Below are 27,287 nucleotides of genomic sequence, written 5' to 3' on the forward strand. Positions count from 1 at the left end.
ACCCCAAAATGAAAATTTTGTCCTTTTTGTCAAAGCTAAATACACATAGAAACAGCACGTCCTTATGGCGCGGATGATACAGAAGAGCATACAGTGATATGGAGAGACACAGAGGAGACTGTTGACAAAGGAATTGTTGAATAAAGTTGTTATTTTTGTTTTCTTAGCTTACAAAAAGTGTTCCACTTGCTTCATATAACCCAGATTGCACGTCTGATGGCAGATGGAGTATTCTGACGATGACTTTTATTCGTCTTTTATGGACCTTGACACTGTTATTTACTTGTAAGTTTATTTTATTGTCACAGGCCTCCCGGTTTTCATCCAAAATATCTTTAATTGTGTTCCGAAGACGATCAAAGCTTTTACGGGTTTGGAACGACATGGGGGTAAGTGATTAATGACAAAATTTTCATTTTGGGCTGGAGTATCCCTTTAAATGGTCAAACCATTTATTCAAACGGAAGCATTGTTGCCAATAAAGGCAAGAAATAAGGTCCAGATATACCAGGTTCATATGTGTATATACACAACAATAGTTGGGAACTAGCAGACTATGGGAAGGATAAAAATACATTTTATTTAGAGGCCACACACCATTTATTCTATCATACTTTTGCCTACATTATACACCTCACAAATTTGGAGCACAGCCTTTCAAACCCAGTTTATGTGGGGTTTTGAAGCTTGTTGAGTGAATGCTCACACATTTTCAGAGTGTGACAGCTCATGTAAAGTCTGGATTGGCTTGTTACCAGACATGGTGACCTGAAAATGAGATTTGAGGCTGAGTGACTCTATAGACACAGGAAGTGAGTGGAGCAGTTTTCATTCATTTATGAAAACCCAAGGATAAAGCAGCCTTTCAGGCATTTATGCTTTAATAAATCAAGAAACACTAGTGACAGAATACTGTTCATTGAGATAATTATGTCAATAATGAGTAGACATCATAACATAAACAATGTTGAGCAGAAGGGACAAAATCAGTTGGGCATGTTTAAATGTGGATGGGTATATTATGTCACAATATGAATCTTTTTCCTTTTATTTAAAAAGGAATTTTAATTTGACGTGAACAGATGTGTGGCCGTCTATCTGATGAAAAGGGAATATTTGCTGTTTTGCAGAGGATCTCAAAGTCGAGTTTAGCCTAAGGCCACATCCTCTTTAGTGTCATTCTGATGAACTGCTCCCCACACAGCCTGGCATCACTTCAAATCATAATCAAAATTCACTCTAAGGTCAATAGATTTTTCAGAGTTAAAAGATGCAGTAATTTTTCTTTAGAACCTTTTCAAGGTAAACATTTACACAAAAATGCAGGGTATACATTATTTTTTTAGTCTGTTATCAGATATGAAAAGGACTTCATTCATAGGCCCATGCTGTAAAAAAAAATCATGTTCAATTAAAAGAAAAAGGCTCAACAACAAACAGTAGTTCCCAGAAATTCACCATAAAAACTACAGAGACGAATGATGTATGATAATAATAAATAATAAATAAAATTGCTAAATAATTGCAACAAGGTGATCAGCAAATAAATAAATAAGTGGGCATATTGATTTATTCAGTTAAATATTGATTTGAATTGATTTTGAATGATCTTACCTAAATATTATCTTAAATATTCTACTAAAAAATAGTCCACTTCACAAAATAAATAAATAAATAAATTACAGAGATGTAAGGCCTTATTTAAAATATGACAAAAACGCGATCGTCCCACAAAAACATAACTATTTTATTGCTCTCCCGACACCCCGGTTCGATGCATGATCAATATTCCCCCTCACAGCTGCACTTCTACATACATCAGTTACCTGATTGTGATAGATGTTCATGAATAAATAACTATGTCAAAAAGACCGAAACCCTCTGGTGCCCAGTGAAGAAAGAAAAAATATGGGCCAAAGACAGAGGAAATGTGATGTAATAAATAATGATCATATATATAAACTACATGAGGTAAAAGTTTGTGAACAAACTTTATAGAAAGCCTAGTCTAAAAGTTTAAAAAAGGGTCTGGAGTTCCAGAGATCAGAAATATTTTGTGTCACATGATAACATGTTTTAATAATATTTTTATGCTATAGTTGTGTAGTATTTGGGTATTTATGGTATTTTTAATTTGAATTGGCTAATTTAGTAATGTTTGTATATAACTGGGCTTAAATGTATTGTACATTGTTAGTAGTTTGTTAATACATTCAATAATGTTAACAAATGATACCTTATTGTAAGTTTTACCGTTTCACTATCATCAGCTTTTTTTAAATAAGAAAATGTAACACACAATAGTAACATATACTCCTGCATTTCTCTCTTCATATGCATTTTTAAAATATCGAGCCTTGCAGTTTCTGTGAATGTTTAAATACAATGATTATTGGTGGAATGGGCTGAGGCAAGGGGCACTAGGTAAAATCTTGCCTAGGGGAGCAAATTGGCCAGGGCCAGCCCTGAGTATAACAAAATACACAGACTCATCTCTACTCCAATACAATATGCACACTTTACATTTTACTACCAATACTATCCAATTAATTTAACATAAACTAGAAAGGTTTCCTCAAAATCTTGCACTTTTGGGAAACATGAGTTCCTGAACATGATAAATGATTTGATACGCTTAGCCTCAAACATTGCTCTGAACATTGCAACGCTCTCTTGGCAGGTCTTCCAGCCAGTTCTATCAAACCTTTACAATTAATCCAGAACGCGGCAGCAAGATGAATTTTTAATGAGCCGAAAAGAATACACGTCACACCTCTATTTATCAATTGGCACTGGCTACCAATAGCTGCTGGCATAAAAATTCAAGGCATTGATGTTTGCATACAAAACCACCACTGGCTCTGCACCCTTTTACCTAAATTCATTACTTCAGACTTATGTGCCCTCTAGAAGCTTGCGTTCTGCAAGTGAACATCGCTTGATTGTGCCATCCCAAAGAAGCACAAAGTCAATTTTACGGACTTTTAAATTAAATGTTCCCTCCTGGTGGAATGACCTGCCCAACTCAATCCGAGCAGCTGAGTCTTCGCCATCTTTAAGAATCGGCTTAAAACACATCTCTTCCATCTTTATTTGACCCTCTAACTTTTTCACTCACTATTCTAATTCTATTTAAAAAAAAAAAAAAAAAATTAACTACCTTTTTAATCTTAAAAATATTCTATCTATTTTCTTTTTATTTATTATACAATTATAAAAAAAGACACTAGCTTGCTCTATTCTTTTTCTATTCTATCTTTCTTTTTATTTATTATATTATTTAAAAGCCCTTGCTACATATATTGTGTTTAGGCTTACTGAGACTTGTTATAGCACTTATATATCATTGCTCTTTTGTTGTTTTTGATTGCTTCCATTGTCCTCATTTGTAAGTCGCTTTGGATAAAAGCGTCTGCTAAATGACTAAATGTAAATGTAAATGTAAGTGTGGATAGGCTGGAATCAACAGTTAAAAATGTCTAAATGATGGCTTTTAGCAGATGTATGAACAGTATGAAGGCACACATTCCCAAGATCCATTGGTAAGCAAGTTATGTAATGGGTAACACTATTAAGTATACAATAATAAATTAACAAACTATTGTTTTATAGTTTATTCATAGTTTATAAACTGTAGTTAATACATTAATAGACTCTATACAAATAGTAAGTTCGGTCACTTTATTTTCAGGTCCAATTCCCACCATTAACATACCATGAACTATAAACTCCTAATTTGCTGCTTATTAGGACTTTATTTTAAGGTGTCCTTGTTACACCTGTTACATGTACTCATTATTACAATAACAATAAATTAGGCATAATTACATGCAAGTAACCCTAAACCAAACCCTAATCCTAACCCTAACCATATAGTAAGTACATGTAGTTAATTAATTACTCTAAAAAATACTGGGTTAAATGGACAAACCCAGCGATTGGGTAAAAACCCAAATGCTGGGTCAAAACAACCCAGTCGCTGGGTTTGTCCATAGTTTACCCAACACAGGGTTGTATTTAACCAGTACTTTAATGTATAGTTACACTGTAAAAAGGACACCTTAAAATAAAGTGTAACCATAGTTAGTAAGGTATTTGTTAAGTTTAGGTATTGGGTAGGATTAGGGATGTAGAATATGGTCATGCAGAATATGTGCTTTATAAGAACTAATAAATAGCAAATATGTTAGTAATAGGCACGCTAATAAGCAAATAGTTAATAGTGAGAATTGGTCCCTATATTAAAGTGCTGCTGTAAGTTCTTCATGTATTATCATTGTAATTAACAAAATTATTATTACAAATTTTCTTATTATTAATAGTAAAGGAATTGTTAATTGCTAATAAAGAGTGAGTAGTTCTTATTTTAGATTAGGTCACGGAAAATGGGAAATTACTTTAATTAAGTGCTATAAACCAACCTTTATTGAACATTAGTTGCATTCATATTCAGTGTTCCTTAAAATGTTTACAAATTCATTTAGGACACACACACATTTGCATATGTGGTTTACAGGGACTCTTCATAGGTGTTTTTATACAGTACAAACTGTATACAACTTTCTGTTATGGGTAGGGTTAAGGGACAGAATATAGTTTATAAACTGCAAAAACCATTATGTACAAACTGTACTGTAGGCCTATGTAAAAGTAGCTAAAGGTTGGTGTACAGGACTTAATCAATGACATTTTCCCATTTTCCATGACCTCATCTACATCATACAACTATTTATTGTTAATAAGTTGTTAACAAAGCATTATCTAACTTTTTACATATGAACTAATTAAAAAATAATAATTTGGTTAATTAAAGTGAAGATGCATGAAGAACTCACTATTTGTAAAAAGTCTGTTAATGAATTAACTACAATTTATAAACCATGGATTAACTATATAGTTGGCAAATAATCTGTAAGTATAGGCTACTTTTTTAGTGTATTTCTTATAAAGTGTTACCACATAAGGCCAAATTTCCTCAAATCTGCTCCGATTAAGAAACGAACTCATCTACATCTTGGTCTGGGGGAGTACAATGCAGTAAATTTTAATTTTTTGGTCCAACTATTCCTTTATTAACTAAATAACGTAAAATGTAATAAAACAGGTGCAGAACTGATTGCTGCGGTTTGTTTTCACTGTTTTTACAAGTGACTAGTATTTACTTAAATTATAAAGCATAATAGCAAAAAACATTTGCTGGTTTAATTCACAATCATCTTTTATCTCATCTCTGATCCTTCTCATTTGTGCACTAAATCCCAGCTTGTAAAGCCACTACTGCAAAAAAAGAAATAAATAAAACTACCCAAGCCATCCAGCCAATGGAGGACGGCGGGGCGGAGAACGCTCTGCAATTGAACTAAAGGACCGCAGGCAGCTGTACACGAGCATCCTCTATTCTACACACGCGCCCACATCACACAGTCAATGGATTACACCTTCTCTCTCCAAGTGCAACACCATCTGACCGTATACCCGACACACTTATACGAGGACTACAGCTTAGAGTTACAGGTATGTTTATAATAACGAAGTCAAAGTCTGTGCTAGTTTGTTTAGCGGGGATACGCGCGGCTCCAAACTAACCCTTCTCTCGATACTGCTGGAGATACTTGTTAAACACACTAACAACATTAGTAGACCGGATACCCCGTACTCTAAAATGAAATGGTGGCATTACACTTTCTCTGATTTCTTGACGCTGTGACGCACGAAAGCCAGTTTTAGCGCGAATTCGATTAATGTGTTGCGTGCTGTGATGTTTACATAAGGGACACATGAACAGTAAATACACTTCATAGTATCACACCTGGCGTTTAATTTAAGAGACATCATCAGTATCATTTTCTTAAGCATTTTTGTTTTACCAAGAAGCAGTGATGACCCCAAAAAGGTAGATTTCTGTGGCATGAGGCAGTGTTGACAGATTGCCCTCGGTTTCGTCAATCTCACAGCTGTTTCATTTACTGCAAACGATCAATTATGCATCACTGTACAGTCCTGAGAACCCCGACGATGCGGACAGTGTCAGTTTTCAGTCAAGTGCGCTTTGATCTTCGTTTTCACCTGTTGTGATCTGTGTAATTTACCGAGACAGTTTGATTGTAGTAGTGTCACCTCTTGAATATATGAGGATTTAATGTAGTGCCTTGGGCAATTGTGGGATTATTACCTGTCATTTATCTAGCCAAGAGGACGAGCAATTGATTTAGACTTATACAATTTGCAGTCTTATGTATCCTAATAGGAGACATGTTAAAACAATTCTGCAAAGCAAATTAGTTTAGTTTTGTGCATATATTATTTATTTTACTGAATCCTTGTTGATTGGACGATCTTTCTTAAGCAGGTTTTCTTTACATTTAGGGTACAGGTTGTTCTGTACAGTACATTGAATAAACAAAGAAAAGCAGAATGCTTTATAAACTTTTTCCATTTCATTTTTAGTCTTTGTAAGTTTAGACACTCTCCATAAAAGCACTATTGCCCACATAAGTAATCAAAGTTATTTTAATGCATGTTTTATAAATAATATTTTTATCCAGGAACTGAATAACAACCATTGGTATTTTTTTCATTTTTCTAGTCATTGTTATTAAATTAAATAATGCATTAAGCATTTTTTTGTATAATTATTTAACCATTTGTTTTTGTACATTAAGTCTTTAAAATGAGTCTGTTCCTTTAAAGTTTTTCCTCCAGGTGCTGCTTAGATCATCTTTGTACAGAACAATGGTAGCATTAATATTCTCTTACATATTCCTTGGAGTGCAAATACGTGACACAGAAGCAGATGTCTTTTTCATAATAAGCGGCTTACCTTTTCTTTAACCCTGTGTATGTACTTTATCCACTACAGATGACATTTGCTGTAGTTAGTGAAGAGCCCAATCTTATTCCTTTAGTTTGAACTTGTTTATTTGTCTGTATTAAATTCTATAATTATCATTTAGGATTAGAGATGAGAAATACATTATAAGTTTTCATTTTTAGCCATTCATTACCACTGTCTAACAAGCTGGGCTAATAAACAGTTGTTAGGAGAGAGCAGAGAGAGAGTAAGATGTGAATTATTGATGTTTTCTTGACACTCTTTTTCTGTCCAGAGAAAAGAGGCTCATCTTTAATTTTTGTTATTGGCGTGTTTACGAATTAGCAGTTTCTGCATCATAGTCCGAACCGTCCCGCTGTAGTGTGGTTTACAGTGATAAGGGAGTAGAACAACTTCAAAGTTTGCTCATTTGAACATTATTTCCCGTCAGCATTCATACGTGAGCCTCCCTGCCTCATGCAATGGGTTTAAAATTAACCCATTTTCTCAGTATTAGGGGCAATGAAATTGCACAGCGGTGGGTGGTTGGTTTGTTTAAACTGTCAGAGAAAATCATCCATGCACCACAAGGTGGCTCTGTTAGTGTGGAATCACCTCAGAATTACCTCTGGTTGGACCTTTTTTTTTTTTCAAGACTCCTGTGCAAAAATACTTACAGTTGCACTTTCTGTTGAGGTTCATAATTGTGGACTGTCCTATCCACAGCAATGGAGAGCCTTAATAACATCAGAATTTGTGATAAAATCGGAATAACTGAGATTTCAAAAGAGCTGTTTTTTAGATTATGATGTAAATCTTAGAATATATCATCATTTGTAATAATGAGCAGTTGAACTTTTTGATGAATACCTTTATATTGTAACATAAAAAGAGAAGAAGAATCTTCTGTCTCCATAATCAGAGCAACCCAATTCGTCTCCCAGGACTCTGAGGCAGAAGTGACAGCCCATTGCCTCTCCAATACTGTTTTTCCATTGGGAGGAACAAAGCCTACACTTATGGAGAAGCTTATGGAGAGGAAAATGCCTTGCCAAAGCCCAGGGATATGATATGATATGATATTATCTTTCACTATCCAACTCCATTTCTGCTCTCAGGCATTAAGTAGCAAAGCAGACTCCCAGCAATATTTACAGCAATACTAGCTATCCTCAATGCACCATGAATACATATGCCGATTAAAAACCTCCTAAAGACATGTTCTTATTTATTGAAAATATGGTTTTGTCTAGTCATCTATTTTATAAAATAGGTAGACAAATTCAGTTGTTTGTCCAAACATACCGCTTATATCAAACTTTATTATATTGTTTATCGGAAGTAAGGGTTATTAGCTTTGAAGGAGTGAGGAAGGTGTCCTTTATATGACCCCTTCTTTCATTTTATCAGATGTTGTTGGAGTCCATGGGGTTCTAGTGTGATGAAGAAAATGAGTTTTCTAATTTAATCGAATTTATAATACATGGTCCAGATAAAAAGCCCTTTTCTAGAATGAGTAAGACAGTTTGTCATGTGGTTTCACACTGAGGGTGTAAATTCTTAGCTGGTGTTGAAAGCACCCTGCAGATATTAAAGGTGCAAAAAAGGTAGCTTTAAATGAAATGGCACAGTGCATAACCAATGGCGGTGTTCAAGGTCGATTTTCGTCCTTACACCCAGTGAATGCATTGTCGTTTAGAGAACCTTGCAGTACATGTTCTGAACTGTTTTCCAATGAACAAGTGTGTGATTTGTGTAGAATTAAATCAAAAAGTCACATTTTGCTTTGCTTTGGGCTAGGCTGATTCATAGTTCAGGTGTGAAAGAGGTGTGTACTCTTCTATTAAACTTACATTACAGCATTGGAATTGTGTTTCCATATTATGTCTAGGAAACGGAATAAAGATTCAGGTTACACTGTTAGGGATGTAATGATTCACTCAACTTAAATTAAATGTGTCCTTTTATTATTGCTTGGGCAAAATGGACATTTCTGTGTGAAATTGAAATATAACTATAATAATATACTAATATAGCACTTGCATATTATTGCTCTTTTGTTGGTTTTGATTGCTTCTATTGTCCTCATTTGTTAGTCGCTTTGGATAAAGCAACCTGCTAAATGACAAAATTTAAATATAATGTAAATGTAAATAAAACAAAATTGAAATTTTAAAACAAGCCCTAAATCAAATAAGTAACACAAATAAAATAAATCTCTTCATATAAACAAAATAAGGAAATTAGAGGCAACCATTGCATTTTTAGTCACGATCCAAGCAAAGATGCTTCATACATGCAACATGAGCAGTTTTTAATCTAAATTAGATTGTATAATTTTTAAATTTGAAGCAAAAACAGAATGGTTTGACTTCAGTTTTGTGAAACTTTAGGCCTACATAAAAATATCTGCATGAAAGCAGCAGACGAGCTGAATGAACCACAGATTCACTCTTTGCCAGCAGGTGGCGCTTAAAGTGTTTCCTTGGTTTCCGCTGTAAACAAAGCAGTGATGAACTTATGAACTTTAATAAGCATTATACAGAGGCAAGATGAAAAGAAAAAATACCATCTAAACTTTTCTAAAGAAAGTAAGTTCCCCCGCAGACATACATTCATATAAACTCCTAACCCTAACTGAATCGCGATTTGTTTAGCATCTCAACCGATTTGAATAGTCACATATTTGAATCGATTTTCGACTGGCTCGTGGTTAATTGTTACATCCCTAATTTATTGCAAAAATGCATTTCTTTGTCCAGTTTGGGTGTATAATTGTATGAGTTTGCTAGACTAAAAATTCTGCTTTTGAGCAGTTGTAAAACAAAAAATTATTGGATTATGATTTACAAGAAAAGATTATTTCAGTTATATTATAATCTTACAATTTTTATGTTTAATTTAATGTGATACTTGGCATGTTTTGTAATTGCTTGTGAAATTCAGTCAAATGAACCCTTAGTGTAGTGGATCTCAATCTTCAATGATATTAAAAGCCTACATAATTTTGAAGATATTCCAAGTAATCTTGAAGCCCCCTAGTGGGCCCCAGCCTACTGGTTGAAAACCACTGCCCAAGTGTAGTTGAGATATTCAAATTCTGGCAGATACAATAAGTCTAATAATTATTTTCTTGTACTATTATTTAATTTTTTCCACATAAATTATTTTGAGATAATTGGCAGATCCCCTGCAGCATTGCCACAGGCCCCCTAAGGGTCAAACACCTTCTGTCTCTCTGGTTTTGTTTTTTTGCTCACATGAGGCCCATCTTAATGTTGCCCGACTTCCAATTAAAGCAATAGAACGGGATAATGATGTTTGACCTTCAGCTGGCCACAGGGAAGAAGCAATGAGCAATGTTTTTGCTTTGAGAAATGAACTGACATTGAAGCAGTGGAAAAATTGCAAAGGTGAGGAGGGAAATAAGTGGATAAACATTCATCCTTTGTAAGTTGATTGCAGACAGGTCTAGCTCACCAACCAACACCGCATTTAAATGAGTTAGATGCTGGGTTATTGTAGCATGTCCACATTATTACATAAAGCCGTCTTAATTTAACCCATGATAATCACCCACCGTGACAAATTTATTATCTGCTGTCAAGAACAGGTTGCATCCCTTCATCACACTACAGTAAATTATATCACTGCTCCTCTGCACATGACAGCAGATGTTTTCCCCATCCCCTGGACATATAACACCACTGTCTTCTGTAGGATGGTTGAAAAAGCATTTTGTTCTATGTCCACATAACAGCCCATGTCCATAATGCATCCAAAATTCATGAGTCTGACAAAGAGAGATACTTTGTTCTTGTGCATCGAAACATCTGCTGTGTAAAAGAATCTCCTCAGTTGCTTTATTTTGTAAACCATCAGGGGTCAGGAGTAGACCCATCCCACCCAGCATTTGGCTTATGAAGCTGTCCGTGGAGTTGGTGAGAAGTCAAATAGCATCATTTTCTTCTCATTATTTATCTTGGCACATATTGTACACAGGTTCTGAATTATCCATAAGCACTCTAAGGGTAGATTCAAAGCCCTGTCAGGGAGGCTAAACAACTGTGTGAATACAACACAACATTAGAAAGATTAGCAGATGAGAACAGGCAGATGCTGAGCAGTGCAAGGCTCTCTTTTCTCTCTTTTATATTATTTATCTTATTTTCTTGAGACGTATATTCTTCTGTCAGTCCTGTTTACGCAGAATGAGGAGCTATTTTAGGATGTGTTATTTTGTTTAGGCAGAGGGGAACAAATCTTGTTTTTTTTGCCCTGAAGTTTTGTTTGCTTTTGGCTGCTTATAGATCTACTTAAGGGATGTTGATTCTGAAGTTAACTTTTGCAAAGTGTCACCAAGGTATATAAAACATGATTTTGATATTATACTTTTTAAAATCCAGCTTTATTTCTGTCTGCTCTTGAAATGATCATTATAAACTGGAGTTCAGTAACACTCCTGAATATTATGAATATTTTGTCTTTACACTTTGCCATAAGCTTTTGTCTTAATTTTGTCCCAATTTTGAGTTGAATATGTATGCTTTTTATCTTGTAACTAATGTTATCGAGTTTAGATGACAAAAAAAAAAAAAGAATCTTTTATAAACAAGTTATAATTTAGGTGAAAATTTTATTACATTTTAAAAATTCATACAAATTTCATATATATGTATATATATATATATATATATATATATATATATATATATATATATATATATATATATATATATATATATATATATGTATGTATGTATGTATGTATGTATGTATATATATATATATATATATATATATATATATATATATATATATATAATATATATTTTTTTTTTTTTTTTTTTTTTTTTTTTTTTTTCAAACGTTTGTGGTCACTATTTTTTAAAATAAAAAAAAATAAAAAAATCCAATATAATGTTACCGTTTCCACTAAAATATTAAGCAGGACAACTATTTTCACAAATATTTATTGAGCAGCAAATCAGAATATTAAAAATTTCTGAAGGATCATGTAACACTGAATTGGTGTAATGGCTGCTGAAAATTCAGCTTTGCCAATACCGAAATAAATTACATTTTAAAATATATATTTTAAATAGTAATTTTATTATTATTATACAATATTACTGTTTAACTGCATTTTTGATCAAATAAATGCAACCTTTGTAAGCATAAGAACCTTTAAACATTTTACCAACCCCAAATTTTTCAATGGTAGCATGTATACTATATATAGTTAGTCAATATTGTTAAAAGTCATTCAAACATATGAATTATTATAGTGTTAAAACCAATTGATAATCAGTCAGATTTGACAAACAGAACAACAGTTTGGAGTTGCTGTAATTTAATGAATATCATCCTGCTCAAGATCCCTCATGCGTCAGTTCAGTAAAATCCAGTCTCGTACTCACAATGTATGATTGCAGCAAACTCAGTGATAACTATATCATTGTTCATTTCATTCTTTTTTTTTTCTTTTCATTAAGACAATCTAATACAAAACCATAAAAGGTGTTTTTCAATGGCTACCTGCTGCCTATGGTATTTATGATTGTTTATTTGTTGGTGTTAGTATGTTATGTTTTAATGTTCTGAGATTTGCTTTGGCTAGATAGACTTTTCTCAGATTTTTCTAAGATTTTTACTTCAGCAGATCAGGCACAGTGCTCAAACAACAGATTTTTGGCACAAACACTAAAACTAAAAACTCTTTGGGACTGGAATTATACTACAAAAAGAAGACTTTGCCTCCCACTGCCAGCAGCTTACATTCCGGAGACGGGAAAACAACTGCCTACAATTCAAACAGAAGAGAGAGAAAATGCCTCCTGTTGAATATAACTTGTTGCATAAACTGCTGCAAACTTCTACAAAGGATTGTGGTTCTTGAAACAAAGTTACTTGCTGGACTTCCAAAACAGGCGGAACACTCAGCAGACCGTCGTCATGGACCCTCTCAGCATACAGCCGGTGAGTCCCATGAATCTTCTGAATCTCAACAGTTTATACCAAGTGTAGAGGAACAAGCCGAAACTGATCGCCACACTAATCGATGGCACAAACAGGGAGCGAGACCCAAAGGAACACAAGACATCAGATTGTCACGAGTTTCTCGTATTGCTGCTGTAGCATCCTCTACCCCAGATTCGACTATTACAAGGCTTGTGAATACTGGTATTCTGCCACCCCCTATACATCTTGAGAACAGATTTGAAGCATTAATGAATGCGGGTGAGGAATCCCCAAATGTGATTAAACATGTATCGGATCAGCCAGCAGCTAACACTGCTACTAACAGGCGCTCAAGGTCGAGCAGACAGCGGCATTCAGCTCAGAGCGCAGCCGAGCCCAGGACTCTGATAGTGGGTGACTCTATTATCAGAAACATCAGTAGCAGGACTACAACAACATGCTGCCTTCCTCAAGCAACGGTTTCTGATGTGAACAAGGAACTTCAGAACATTCTGATGAAGCACAAGACTGCAAATCGAATCATCATCCATGTGGGGAAGAATGATATTCGGAAAGAGCAGTCAGAACTCCTTAAGAAGGACTTCAGTGAACTCTTTGAAACACTTCGAAGACTCAAAGTTCAGTCGTTCATCAGTGGACCACTTCCAGCAAGGGGAACAAATATGTTTTCACGGTTGCTTGGGCTGAACCACATGGCTACAAAGATCTTGCAATATAAAAGGAGTAAATTTCATCGACAACTTCAATCTGTTCTGGGGCCATAGACAACTGTTTAAACCGGATGGCCTCCACCCTAACAAACTTGGAGCTAGAGTGCTTAAGGACAATTTCTACTTCTGCTTACGCCATCCTTCAGCAGAGTATGTCAATTCATTCAGCACACACACACCAGGTCCGAGTCATCATGTGGTTGACATATCCCACAAGGACACTGATAACACCACCCAGCCACAACAAGCACTTCTGATGGACACTATCCCGGCTGAGCCCCTGCCCACAGAGCTCCTCACAGACAGACTGTGATGTATCAAAACAGATACAAGACTCAGCACCCAAGGACGACCTTCTGGAAAACAGCCAGGGAAGCAGGTAATTATTATAAAAGTCACTGGAAACACCAGAGACACAGCCCCTCTCACCGGACACATTATCCCTCTCTCCAGCATCTCCACTTCTGTGCTTCTCACAGAAAATGGAGGGAATTGGTGTATGCTGGGACTAAACTCTCTCACTCATTTCGCTGCAAGCCCGCAAATATCACCAAAAAAAAAAACGGCGGGCCCCCCCAACCACCAAAGCCTGTGGGCCCTGCTCCTGTGAGAGTTCTCTGACCGCTGCCACAACGCCAGGGCCCAAACCCTCCATCTGCTGTAGGTGAACCAAAAACAACTGATAGCAGCTCTCAGTGATATGTGTCGGGTCCCCGCTATAATAGCAGCAACATTCACAAATGTTTACAGAACAAGCGGGAACCCAGCGTGCCTGTAGCTTTCTATATTTCAGTTTTATCACGTGATAGAAAGTCTAAGGTCTTTTCAAGCTCAAGGGCAAACTCATCGAATCTGCGACCTATAATGCATCAAACTAAGATTGATATAAAGACACAAAGTACTGCCATCAAGTTGGCATTTTTAAACATTCGCTCACTAAAAAATAAATCATTTCTAATCAATGACTTTATAACCACAAACAATCTGGATTTTGTGTTTCTAAATTAAACATGGCTAGAAGACAGCTGCAGTGCAACAGTCCTCAATGAAGCAGCCCCTCCTAACTTTACTTTCATGAGTGTCTGCAGGACTTGTTAGGAGAGGTGGAGGTGTAGCTGCTCTATTTAAAGATGTCTATCAATGCAAGCAAATGTCATTTGGTCAGTACTTGTCTTTTGAATATCTAGGGATTGTGCTGAAAGGTGCTCCACGCATTCTGTTTATCATTATTTACAGGCCTCCAAAATACTCTCCAGCCTTTGTTGAAGAGGTCACAGAAATGCTATCAATGATTTCCTCAGAGTTTGACTGTTTTGCTATTGCAGGGGATTTTAATATTCATATAGATAATGCAGAAAACAAAATTACAAAAGAAATGATAACGGTTCTAAACACTTTTGACCTGACTCAGCATGTGCATGGACCCACACACAAAGGTGGACACACTCTAGATTTAATCATCAGTAGGGGTCTAAACATTTCATCCATTGTTATTAAGGACGTAGCACTATCTGATCACTTCTGTATTTTCTTTGATATATTGATCTCTGCTACCCAATGAATCTAGATCTGTCTCTGTCAGAAGGAGATGCATTAACGATAACACTAGTGTGCGGTTTATGGAGGCTATATCTCTAACACCAAGCATTTCTGCAGACTCTGTTGATATTCTCCTTGATTCCTTTAACTCAAAAGTTAAGAATGTTATTGATGATATTGCTCCAATAATAGTCAGTAAGAAAACAAACAGACAGAAATCAGTTTGGAGAAGATCAACAGCATTTCAGACTATGAAAAGACAATGCAGAAAAGCCGAGCGGATGTGGCAGAAGACGAAACTTGAAATTCACTATAGCATTTATAAAGACAGGCCTTCATGATTTTAATGTGAAACTAGCCACAGCTAGACAGAATTTCTTCTCAAACCTTATAAACAGTAACTTAAACAACACTCGTACTCTTTTTGCCACTGTTGAGAGACTGACAAACCCCCCAAGTCAGATTCCCAGTGAAATGCTCTCAGTTACCAAATGCAATGAGTTTGCTTCCTTCTTTTCTGAGAAGATCATTAATATCAGGAAGGCAATTAGCACATCCTCAAGTAATGCAGAGGTCAGACAGATCTGGACGCAAATATCAAAAAGATACTATGTCTATTTTTGAAGCAATTGATAGCAAAATTTTGGAAGAAATAGTGCAGCACCTAAAATCGTCAACCTGCGATCTTGACACACTTCCCACATCTTTTTTCAAAAGTGTGCTTAACTGTTTAGGAAGCAGATCTCTTAGAAGTGGTGAACGCCTCACTTCTTTCTGGGACATTTCCAAACTCCCTGAAAACTGCAGTTGTAAAGCCCCTCCTGAAAAAGAGCAATCTTGATAACACCATTCTGAGCAATTATAGACCAATATCTAATCTTCCTTTTATAGGCAAAATTATAGAAAAGGTAGTTTTTAATCAGCTGAACAAATACTTAAACTCAAATGGATACCTGGACAATTTTCAATCTGGTTTTCGACTGCATCACAGCACAGAGACAGCGCTCATTAAGATAATAAATGATATTCGCTTAAATTCTGACTCTGGCAAAATATCAGTGCTGGTATTGCTAGATCTCAGTGCTGCGTTTGACACTGTCGATCATAACATACTACTAGAGAGACTGGAAAACTGGGTCGGGCTTTCTGGGATGGTACTCAAATGGTTCAGGTCATACTTAGAAGGGAGAGGTTATTATGTGAGTCTAGGAGAGCATAAGTCTAAGTGGACGTCCATGACATGTGGAGTCCCCACAAGGCTCAATTCTGGCACCGCTCTTGTTTAGCCTGTATATGCTCCCACTAAGTCAGATAATGAGAAAGAACCAAATTGCCTATCACAGCTATGCTGATGATACCCAGATTTACCTAGCCTTATCGCCAAATGACTACAGCCCCATTGACTCCCTCTGCCAATGTATTGATGAAATTAATAGTTGGATGTGCCAGAACTTTCTTCAGTTAAACAAGGAAAAAAAACTGAAGTTATTGCATTTGGAAACAAAGATGAAGTTTTCAAGGTGAATGCATACCTTGACTCAAGGGGACAAACAACTAAAAATCAAGTCAGGAATCTTGGTGTGATTCTGGAGACAGACCTTAGTTTCAGTAGTCATGTCAAAGCAGTAACTAAATCAGCATACTATCATCTAAAAAACATTGCAAGAATTAGATGTTTTTGTTTCCAGTCAAGACTTAGAGAAACTTGTTCATGCCTTTATCACCAGCAGGGTGCGACTATTGTAATGGTCTCCTCACAGGCCTTCCCAAAAAGACCATTAGACAGCTGCAGCTCATCCAGAACGCTGCTGCCAGGATTCTGACTAGAACCAGAAAAATCTGAGCATATCACACCAGTCCTCAGTTCCTTACACTGGCTTCCAGTTACATTTAGGGTTGATTTTGAAGTACTTTTACTCGTTTATAAATCACTCAATGACCTAGGACCAAAATATATTGCAGATATGTTCACTGAATATAAACCTAACAGACCACTCAGATCATTAGGATCGAGTCAGTTAGAAATACCAAGGGTTCACACAAAACAAGGGGAGTCCGCTTTTAGTTACTATGCCGCCCCCAGCTGGAATCAGCTTCCAGAAGAGATCAGATGTGCTAAAACATTAGTCACATTTAAATCTAGACTCAAAACTCATCTGTTTAGCTGTGCATTTGTTGAATGAGCAATGTGCGATGTCCGAATTGATTGCACTGTATTTTACATATTCACTATATTCTATGTAAAATCATTTTCTATTTTTAACTGTTTTAAATTCATTTTAAATACGTCAATTTTTAAATCATTTCCAATGTTTTAAAATTGCCTGTTTTATGTTTTTAAAATTGCTTGTTTTATTTTTGTTATTATTTTTCTTCATGATTATTTTACCTTCTTTTATGTAAAGCACTTTGAATTACCATTGTGTACGAAATGTGCTATATAAATAAACTTGCCTTGCCTTGCCTTGCCTTGCCTTATTAGTCACTCTGCCTGTGATTCCAGTTGCTTTTCTCTGTGCACTGGGATGTGTTGCCTCAGAATGCTAATGAGCTCAAGTAGGACACGAGGACATTACTCAGCAACCAGCACTGATGTGTTTGCATGCCTGTTAAAGCACCAGCAGGGATTGGAAATGTACTAACTTGGTTAATATGCTGCTGTGTTTGGTTGCATCCTTTTGAGCCTATTTTAAATCACAGGAAAAATAGCCAAAAATGCAATATACCCATGAAGAAGTGTGCTGTTGTTTTGAATATCACTTTTTGGCCTTAGGGTCGAGGTCAAAGAATCCAAAGCACCAAGCTGGAATGGAGTTTATGAGCGGAGCGACAGTTATTTCCTGCAGTTTTAAAGAGTGAGTGAGATATGAAAGTGTTTTTGCAGTGTCTGGACTTTCTTCAGCTGAAGTGACAGTAGAAGACCTTGGAGCAGCTGGCGTCCAGCTCAGTACCTCCCCTCACTGATTACAGCACACCTTTGACAGCCAGAACATTTGTCAGGGCCGCCCACTGCACTGCCCTCTCTGCACTACCTGCTGCAGCCCACATGCATGCTCCTCACTTTGGACACACATGCATAGTATTTCTCCAAATTATATTTCGTCTTCTTAGGCTCAATGCAGTCGTGAGTGGCTTGGGAGTTTGGTTGATGGACAGTATCTGTTCACTCAGCTTTGCATAGTCTTTAGATGATGATTTGGACTACATGGAAAAGCATTAACAAATACAGTTCAGTGGAAAATGTAATAAAACATACACTACTGTTATTTTAAGTATGAAATAAAGTGCAATTCTCGCCATTAACAAACCATTAACTACGACTTTTGCCTCAATAAACTCTAGTTTAGGTATTGGGTAGGATTAGGGATGTAGAATATCGTCATGCAGAATATGTGCTAAACAGCTAACATGTTAATAATAGGCATGCTAATAAGCAACTAGTTAATAGTGAGAATTGGTTAAAGTGTTACCAATATTCTTATAATTAGCACTCATTCTTATTGATTTGGTGCTCAAGATATAGTTTAATGTTGGAAACAGTTGTACTACTTTTATTACAAAAAACAAAAACAAAAAAAACACTTTCCATTAAAGCTTTCCATGCAAGTTTGGAAGTCCTTGGCAGTCTGAAAATCTGTTGTAGACTTTCTTGTTTTTATCAGCAGAGGAGTTTGAGTCAAGTTATTTTTATTTGTATTGTGCTTTTTGCATTTTGTTCTGTGATCCATGTTGTGTGACAGCAGCTGAGGCAAAGAAGGTTTTTGATTAAAGATTATGAAAAAAGCTTTCTAATAACATGCACTGGTAAACTGTGCACACTAAAGCCAGAGACATTTTATTAAGAAAGTAAATAGGGTAAATTTGTATTATTTTGCCTTTTAATCACATTCACATGGCAAATAAGTAAGGGGGAAAATCTTCAACTCTGTTAGCCCCATTCCTCTCTCTAAGCAGGCCTCAGAGAGATTAATAATGTTTGAAAATTGTTTTTTAGATGTGTGCGGTGTGTGTATGTATATGTTCATGAGAGCGATGGAGCTCGGGCTCCAGTGATGGCATTTTGCCTATTATATTCTGCTGAATTTATGCACGGTTTCCTTAAAGAGGGAGAGTGAGCTCCTCTCCCCACACCCTCTTTTGACTACTTCTCTTTTCATTCCCTCTGTCCACCATATTCTGCAGCAGCACTGGTTATCTTTTATAGTTTTTTTAATCTTCATCTCTGCAAATTTAAGCTGCTGGAATGCCTGTGTAAACTTTTTGTCTGAATTCTCACATCTACAGTCCTTTGTTGGAGAAGGTTGCCTTTTCTCTGACAATGGGTAAACTAAGGCCAACAAACCAAAGGAAGCTGAAAAACCATGCACAGTTTCCTTAATGTTGGTGTATGGTTTTGCAGATGCGTCACAATTTACAACAGCAAAGTACTTTCCACATGTCCCTCAAAGTATGAGAGCAGAGTGTCAGAATCTGAAATTTAAAAAAATTAGAAAGCACTACTGAGCACTACAGAAGATTTACCTGAGCTCTAAATCTGATGAAGAATAGAAAATATTTAGATTAGCAACAGCCTGGGATAGATTTGAGCTACTGAATGAAAGATTATAATAATTTTATTTGAATAGCTTGAATATGGTGATGGTGTGATTTCTATGTATTCATGAATTAGCGTAACAAACCGACTCCGTGGAAACTATTGAGTATGTTTATTCATTCTGTGTTCAAGAAGTTGCAGTCATTAGCATTTGTAAATCAGGCCATGCTCAAAATGTGAAAATCCCAGTGTCTTAATCTGCTGGCATGAAAATTCACCCATATTTTTAAATGCATGCCATTGATCTAATTGTGAATGATTTATCCATGCATTTACCATTTTAAAAAAAAGAAGAAAAAAAAATGCTTTGACCCTGTAATTTTTAATCAAAATATCATACCTTGATCTTCTGGTGAAACCAGAATTTAGTCTGCTTAAACCCTATACCTTTCTTATAATCAACTGCATTCAGATCTGCCTACATCCAATCAACAACTGATAGATAAATCTTTTTTTAAACTCTTTCGATTTTTTTTTTCACTCACAATAGAAGAAAAGATCTGTTGCTACTTCTGTTTTATTTTTGATTTAGTTAGATCAGGTGTATTTTTTTTTTTATCTGTTGGTTAAATAGTAGCTGCCTGAGATCATCACCAAAATAGCCATCAGATGAACTGGCTTCTCTTACAGGGGCTTTAAAACACTCAAACTAGCCAATCAAAGTTTTGGTGTTCAGTTAAATTACAAATTCAGTTGGAACTAAATTTTTCCACAAGGCTCCTGATCTAATGAATGTTTAAGAATTCAAGTACAACATCAAAAACATCAAAATAATTTTTAAAGTGTCATGATATCACACTATAGAGCAAGAAGTTTCAAACAAATAGTTTGCAGTCTTGCAGGGGTCTGTGTGATAAAGCATATAGAAAGAAAACAAAAAGATAAAAAATATGTACATAAAAAAAAAAAAGATTTAGGGAAACACATCATAGATGCCAGCTGCTCAATCCACCAGCACTTTCTTCAAACTGTTGCTTGTCCGCAACCTAAAGAATGCTTCCTTTGCAGACAGTATATTGAGATCAAAAGTCATCAAAGCATCAAAAGCATCTGAATCCAATGTATTCACTGTTGCCTGGTAATTTTTTAAAGCCAGCATAGATATATATCCCACCACCATGTGTGCATGGGAAGATGTGTTTAAGCGTAAATGTGTGCCTTTGAGCAAAGATGGCAGCACGCATGCTGTATCCCTCCACATGTGCTGTTAAGATGAATAGAGATGCTAACAGACAGCTCTCTCCAGGTATTACACCTCTCTTTGGCCTGAAACCAGTTTCCTTAGGAAGTGCCTTCATACAAATCCACTGTCTGTTAAATCAATAATCAATTGTGCAGCATGGCAGCTGCTTTCAAACACAGTCTGTAGGCTTTTAAAAACCTTGTCTCCACATCATTGCAGCTGTTAGTAATTGGCAGTAATAAAAACACTCTAATTGGTCTATGAGGCAGAGTGTGCAGAGGGCAACTACAGAGTGATCAGTTCCTTCATTACGCCGGACACACACAAATAAATTGCATAAAAATTTTATTCTAAAGTAAAGCTTAGCATTTGCTGAAAGTAGAACTTATAATCTGAGAGCATTTCTAGTTATTGTAAAATGTTTCCTACTGTTCCTTTATCTCTTTATTACTTTTTCCCTCCACCTGTATCTGGCTGAACCCATTAAATAACTAATATGGGAATCTTAGGCCCTTGACTTGTTCACTTATCATCCACAGAGCACATGGTATTTAAAGTTCACTTTATGTACATGTATTTTATTTTGTGCTTTGCATTGAATTGCCATTTATATGTATTTATTTTAATTTTTCATCACATGAAGGTCATATGAAGGTTTTATCCGTTGCTCTAAAACCCCTGCAGTCTGTTTATAAGCTGTTCTGGGAGTGAACTGCAGCTCCAATAGAGGCATATCATATCCTCATGCTGGTTTGGTGTTTTAATATGTGTGACGCATGCTGAGATAATTAAAGTGACAGAAACAACATGTCTTCATGAATAATTAATGTGACACATGTTTTCATGACACTGTTTTTCCCAAAAGTATGTCTAAAATAGCAGTGCAGTGGTTTCGACTTGTGTCATTTTCAAATTCACAGTGTTTAGTGATGGAAGTGTATAATAAAGTGTTGAAATATAATAATGTTTTTTTGTTGTTGTTCAGATGAAGTCAACAGAGGTGGATCAAGGCCTTTTCACAGAAGGTTGTTGCGAAGTGTGCAGTGCTCAGCTCATCTCAGAGTCACAGAGAGTGGCACATTATGAGGTGAGACCTGCTTTCTGTCTACATCATGTCTGCTTGTACGTACAAATCTCTTCCTGCCCTTTTGTTTATTTGATGTTTGTCATTTTAGATTACTATCCAAAGTGTGCTTATAGGGACAACCCCCCTGGAGCAATCAAGGTTAAGTGTCTTAAAGGACACACTGACAGCTAGTAAATATTCTGTAGCAATAAGTATAGCTAACCTGCTTTCTGGACATCTTCTACGATTACTCATAAGAGGTTCTGTGTGCATGTCCTCTGATCTGTGTTGTGAGGAATACTGTAGCAGCGTAGCTGTATTACAGAGTGATTCCCTGTGGTGTTTGAACGGTGAGTTATATGGCCACTTGTCAACAGAGCTGTAACCTGAACAGGCTCAGATGGGAACATAATGTATTTGCCCAGGCAGGCATGGAGTACAAGAAGAAGGTAGTGTGCTGGTCAGTGTAAAATATTAAATCTGGGTTTGTTTTGTTTGTCTGCGCCATAGACTGTATAAAAACATGGATGTAGTGTCTGTGACGTCACCCGTAGATTCCTGAAGAGCGTTTTTGAAGCTGAAAGTGGGCAGAGCGGGCTGTTGCCATCTTGGCAGCGTGTCACCGGGCGTCACTCCCGGATAATCGAATATGGGCAAAAAGGCGGGAGCTGGTTGCTGAAGCCACGCCCACTTAGCTCAACGGCAGTGTCAGCAGTGGCAATCCATCTGTCACTCATGTAGCCACGCCCTTTATTATGCAGAACTTCACTGCAAAAAATGGCTTATCTTACTTAGTATTTTTGTCTGGTTTCTAGTCAAAATATCTTACAATTCTTAAATCAAGATACTTTTACTAGATAAGCTAAATTACTTAAGATATTTAGTCTTGTTTTCAAGGGGAAAAAACTAAATTAAGTGCATTTTGCTTAAAACAAGTAAACTTATCTACCAGTTGGGTAAGTAAAATACTCTTGTTTTAAGCATAGTAGACAGTACTGGGCCAGAAAAATTGGCTTCCTGTGGATCCCTTAAAGCTGCTGGTCTTGAACAAATGACTACTTTATTTTCTTTGTCCATCTGAAATGATTTAGTTTACAAATGTCATTTGATTGCATTGAATCCTAACTTCTGGCTGTCATATCAAGCTACGCTGATTGAGTTGTTTAATGAATTATGGTTTTATTATCATGATTAGATATGGAATATTTTTTTTGTGGAGAGGAGACCCAGATTTGTGGAGGAGAGTTTTTGTGTATGGTGTTTTGTCTCAAATATCCACAGACTGTTGATCATAGAAAACAATAGTGACTAAAGTTCAGATTTCACTTTAGATTGAACCCGCACTTTACAGAGTCACATGTCTCCGTCTTATTAAGCATTTTCTTGAAAATGCGTTTATGAAAGCCTTTGAAAAGTGCTATGGGATATACAAAAGAAGTGGACAATCACTGTTTATTTGCAGCTTATCACCAGTGATGCTCAATTTTTAAGCAAAAGAGAAAGTATGTTTGAAAATAAAATAAAATAAAAAACAGACTAAGAATGGAGTAACAGCATACTTTTAGAAATGTGATATAAACTGTGAACATAAAGTGTCTGAAGTACACTCTAATGGTAATCAATAAACTGAAACTTAATACAAATCACAAAAACCTTAATTTTATTTACATAGTTCATTTACTAAATTCTGTATTTGGAATCCTTACATTGTCTTACAAACTTCCAATGTGATGAGGGGCTTTGTCAATTTTGATATTCTATTTAATAAAAATAAATAAATAATAATAATAATAATTTGTGTTTGCATTGAAAATGCCCTGAAGCTCATTTTATTGGGAAGGGTTCTGAACTGTAAAAGCTGTAACATCTACAGAGGCTTTAGCTCTCAAGTCATGGTTTTAGAAATTATGCTGAGGGGTGAGGGCACAATTTTTCCTCTGCAATGAGCTTTTAATCCTCACTCCTGAAACATCAAAGACAGAGAGAAAGAGAGTCAAAGACAGAGAGAGAGAGAGAGAGAGAAAGAGAGAGAGAGAGAGAGAGAGAGAGAGAGAAAGAGAGAGAGAGAGATTGGAGGAGAGAGAGAGAGAAAATCCAGGCATTTGAACTGAACAGTTTAACAGCAGCTGTATTAAAAGGGACATTAATAATGCAGAAAGACAATCATGGATGGGAATAGCACTTCCAGCATTTCATTTTATAGTCCTCAAAGCACTCTATTTATTTATAAACACTATTTATGTGTTCAAGGTTGTTCCATATCTTTTCATGTAAGACTGTGAGACTATCACAAGTACAGGTGTGATAAATGTTATTGTTGAGCTCCAAGCAAACATCTTTTTAAAGGGATAGTTCACCCAAAAATGAAAATTCTGTCATTAATTACTCACCCTTATGTCGTTCCAAACCTGTAAGACATTTGTTCATCTTCGGAACACAAATTAAGATTTTTGATGCATCCCGAGAGCTCTCTGACCCTCCATAGACAGCAAGGATCCTTACACGATCAAGGTCCAGAAACATAGCAAGGACATAGGTAAAATAATTCATGTGACATCAGTGGTTTAACTGCAATTTTACGAAACTACGAGAATCCTTTCTCTGCCTTTTTTCATCAGAATTCATAAAAAATATCTTAATTTGTATTCCGAAGAGGAACGAAGGTCTTACGGGTTTGGAACGACATGAGAGTGAGTAATTAATCACAGAATTTTAATTTTTGGGTTAACTGTCCCTTTAATGTTAAATCTAAGCATATTTCTGTGCTGTTATGATTGCTAACACCATGCTTCAAGGTGACTTGTTTTTCTACATTTCCTTTTCTTACATCAGGTATGCATTACCAAAAGCAAACAGAAGTTATCTGGTGTTTTTTAAGCAGTAAGCGAGGTCTGTGGCCTGTGTCTCCTATTGAGTGTAATCTCTCTGGTGCGCTATGCTGTTTGATTTCTTTTTGTTGTCCCGCTCTCTTTCTATCTGTTTGTGTGCCCTTGGCTTATGTGTTTCGTCCATGCAATTCCAATCAGAGTTCTCTAATCTTACATATGTATGAGCAGCATAGCGGAGAGCGGGAAGACTGCAGACTTTTATTTACACTGGGTCATGGTGATATTATCAAGGACAAACCACCCTCTCATTGTCCTGGATCCTCCTCTACAAGATTGTAATGGTCCATGTGAGATGTTTCTAATGAGAATCCTTATCCACACTAAGGACTGTAGGACAATAATCACAGGTGAACTTTTCTTGTTTCAGGAATCGGTCACAACTATATACTGCTTGGAAGTTGATTGATTCTTTCCTCCAATCTGACACAAAACTAGACCTATGCAAATTATCATGAAATATCAATGTTTAACCTAATTTCTTTTTAACACATTTTACCATGTTTAATGCACTTAGAATTAATATTAATTGTCCTGTAAAATTAGGACAGAAAATGGGGAAAAAAGTAGGGCTGCTCGATTATGGCAAAAGCATAATCACGATTATTTTGGTCAATATTGTAATCACGATTATTTAACACAATTATGAGGGGGCCATATGACCAAAACTTTATATTAGTGATTTATTTAAAGAAAGTGATACATTACAAAATATGTATTTTCTGTAAATAAGTTTGCTATGACATCTACATTGTAGAGACCAGCGGAATTTTAAACAAACAAACTAAAAAACCTCCAGATTATTGAAAATAATTAAACTGTTAGTGATAAAAAAGCAAAGGACAAATACAATAGAATAAAAAGATACAAATGAAACAAACTGTGCTTTAATGTTTTTTTTTATGCAAGTCTCAAGCAGTTTACAGCCTACAGAAATTAATAATCAAATGTAAAATAAAACAGCATAGTCTTCACTGTAAGAATGAAACTTTTTTGTTTCTTAAAGCTACAAAAATCCTTCACTCAAGAGCAGTGTGTGACTTTGAATTTGTCTTTTGTTGTTTGATTAATACACATACAGTCGCCGCAGGAAAATAGCCTGCTTTCACTTTAAGAGCGGCACAGATCCAAATTACCGTTACACGTGTATTTTCATTCTCATTTCTGAGTATGGGTCACCATACTTGGCTGTATTACACGTCTCATCCATATATATTGCGAAAGTATTCATGCCCCTTCATTTGTTTTCCACGTTTTATTATGTTGCTGCCTTTTGTTAAACTGCTTTAAATTACTTTTTTTCCACATCAATCTACACTCCATACACCATAATGGTAAAGCAAAAATCAGGTTTTTAACATCTTTGCAAATTTATAAAACAAACAAATAAACTTAAATGATTCCATTGCATAAGTATTCATACCCTTAACTGGGACAGTTGAAATTTATCTCAGGAGCATTCATATTGCTTTTAGATGTTACTACACTTCAAGTGAAGTTAACCTGTGGCAAATTAAATTGAATGGGTATGATTTGGAAAGGCACACACTTCTTAATAAAAGTTCTAACAGCTGATAATGCATATCAGAGCAAAAACCAAGCCCTGAGGTCAAAATAACTTCCTGTAGAGTTCAGAAACAGGTTTGCGTCAAGCCACACATCTGGGGAAGAGTTCGGAAAAAAAATTCTGCTTCAGTGAAGGGTCACAGAAGCATGTAGTCTCCATTACCCTTAAAGGTGCTGTATGTCAGATTTTGATTCTACTAAAGCATGAAAATAGCATAATATGTTTGCAGATATTTAAGAAACACACTAAGTTAACATACTTGTTTATTTGAAAAACAATGGTACAGTCAATTATTCTCCCTTGAAAATGTGGGTTCCGGGCTGGAATGTCGGTCTCTGTTTTGGTTTGTGAAACCTGCCCACTGCCGGTTTACCCAATGTATTTCGGCACCCTGGGTTGACAGTTGGCGGAATACACAGCGTATTTAATTTCATCAAGTGCGCTTGTTCCTGTTGGTGTAGTCAATCTGGCAACCTGCGTGTGCGTCAAGTCTGAGGAGGAGTGGCCGGGTGAAAAAAACCCTCTCCAATATTTTTAATTTGGACTACAATACCTAGTTCAACCACTTGGTGTCAATCCTGCATACAGCACCTTTAATGGAAGAAGTTTGAAACGACCAGGACTCTTCCTAGAGCCAGCCTCCTGGACAAACTGAGCAATGGATGGAGAGGGGCTTTGGTTAGAGTGGTGAACAAGAACCTGATGGTCACTATAGTTGAGCTCCATGACCATATGTGGCGACAGGAGAGACCTAAAGAAGGACAAATATCACTGCAACACTCCAATGATCTGGACTTTATGTCGGTGTGGCCAGACTCAATCCTCTCCTCAGTAAAGACACATGAAAACACACTTGGAATTTGCAAAAAATCACCTAAAGGACCCTCAGACTATGAGAAACAAGTTTCTCTGGTCTGATGAACCTCAATTCCAAGCATCAGGTTTGAAAG

General features: G+C 36.1%; 1 protein-coding gene across 2 annotated transcripts in view; it reads left to right on the top strand.

Annotated features, from left to right (window-relative positions):
• The first annotated feature begins 5,171 nt into the window (after positions 1–5,171).
• The window catches only part of LOC109090114 (zinc finger matrin-type protein 4-like), a 77,415-nt gene continuing 55,299 nt past the window's right edge, over positions 5,172–27,287 (top strand). Inside the window, exons 1-2 of one of the 2 annotated variants that reach the window (XM_042723973.1) lie at positions 5,172–5,514; positions 21,805–21,906. In XM_042723973.1, the coding sequence (XP_042579907.1) occupies positions 5,428–5,514; positions 21,805–21,906 (189 nt within the window). In that variant the 5' untranslated portion in view covers positions 5,172–5,427. The remainder of the gene's footprint in view (positions 5,515–21,804; positions 21,907–27,287) is intronic. The other variant, XM_042723972.1, reaches the window with a different exon arrangement.

Source organism: Cyprinus carpio, chromosome B5 (genome assembly GCF_018340385.1).
Source record: "Cyprinus carpio isolate SPL01 chromosome B5, ASM1834038v1, whole genome shotgun sequence".
Taxonomy (NCBI): Eukaryota; Metazoa; Chordata; class Actinopteri; order Cypriniformes; family Cyprinidae; genus Cyprinus; species Cyprinus carpio.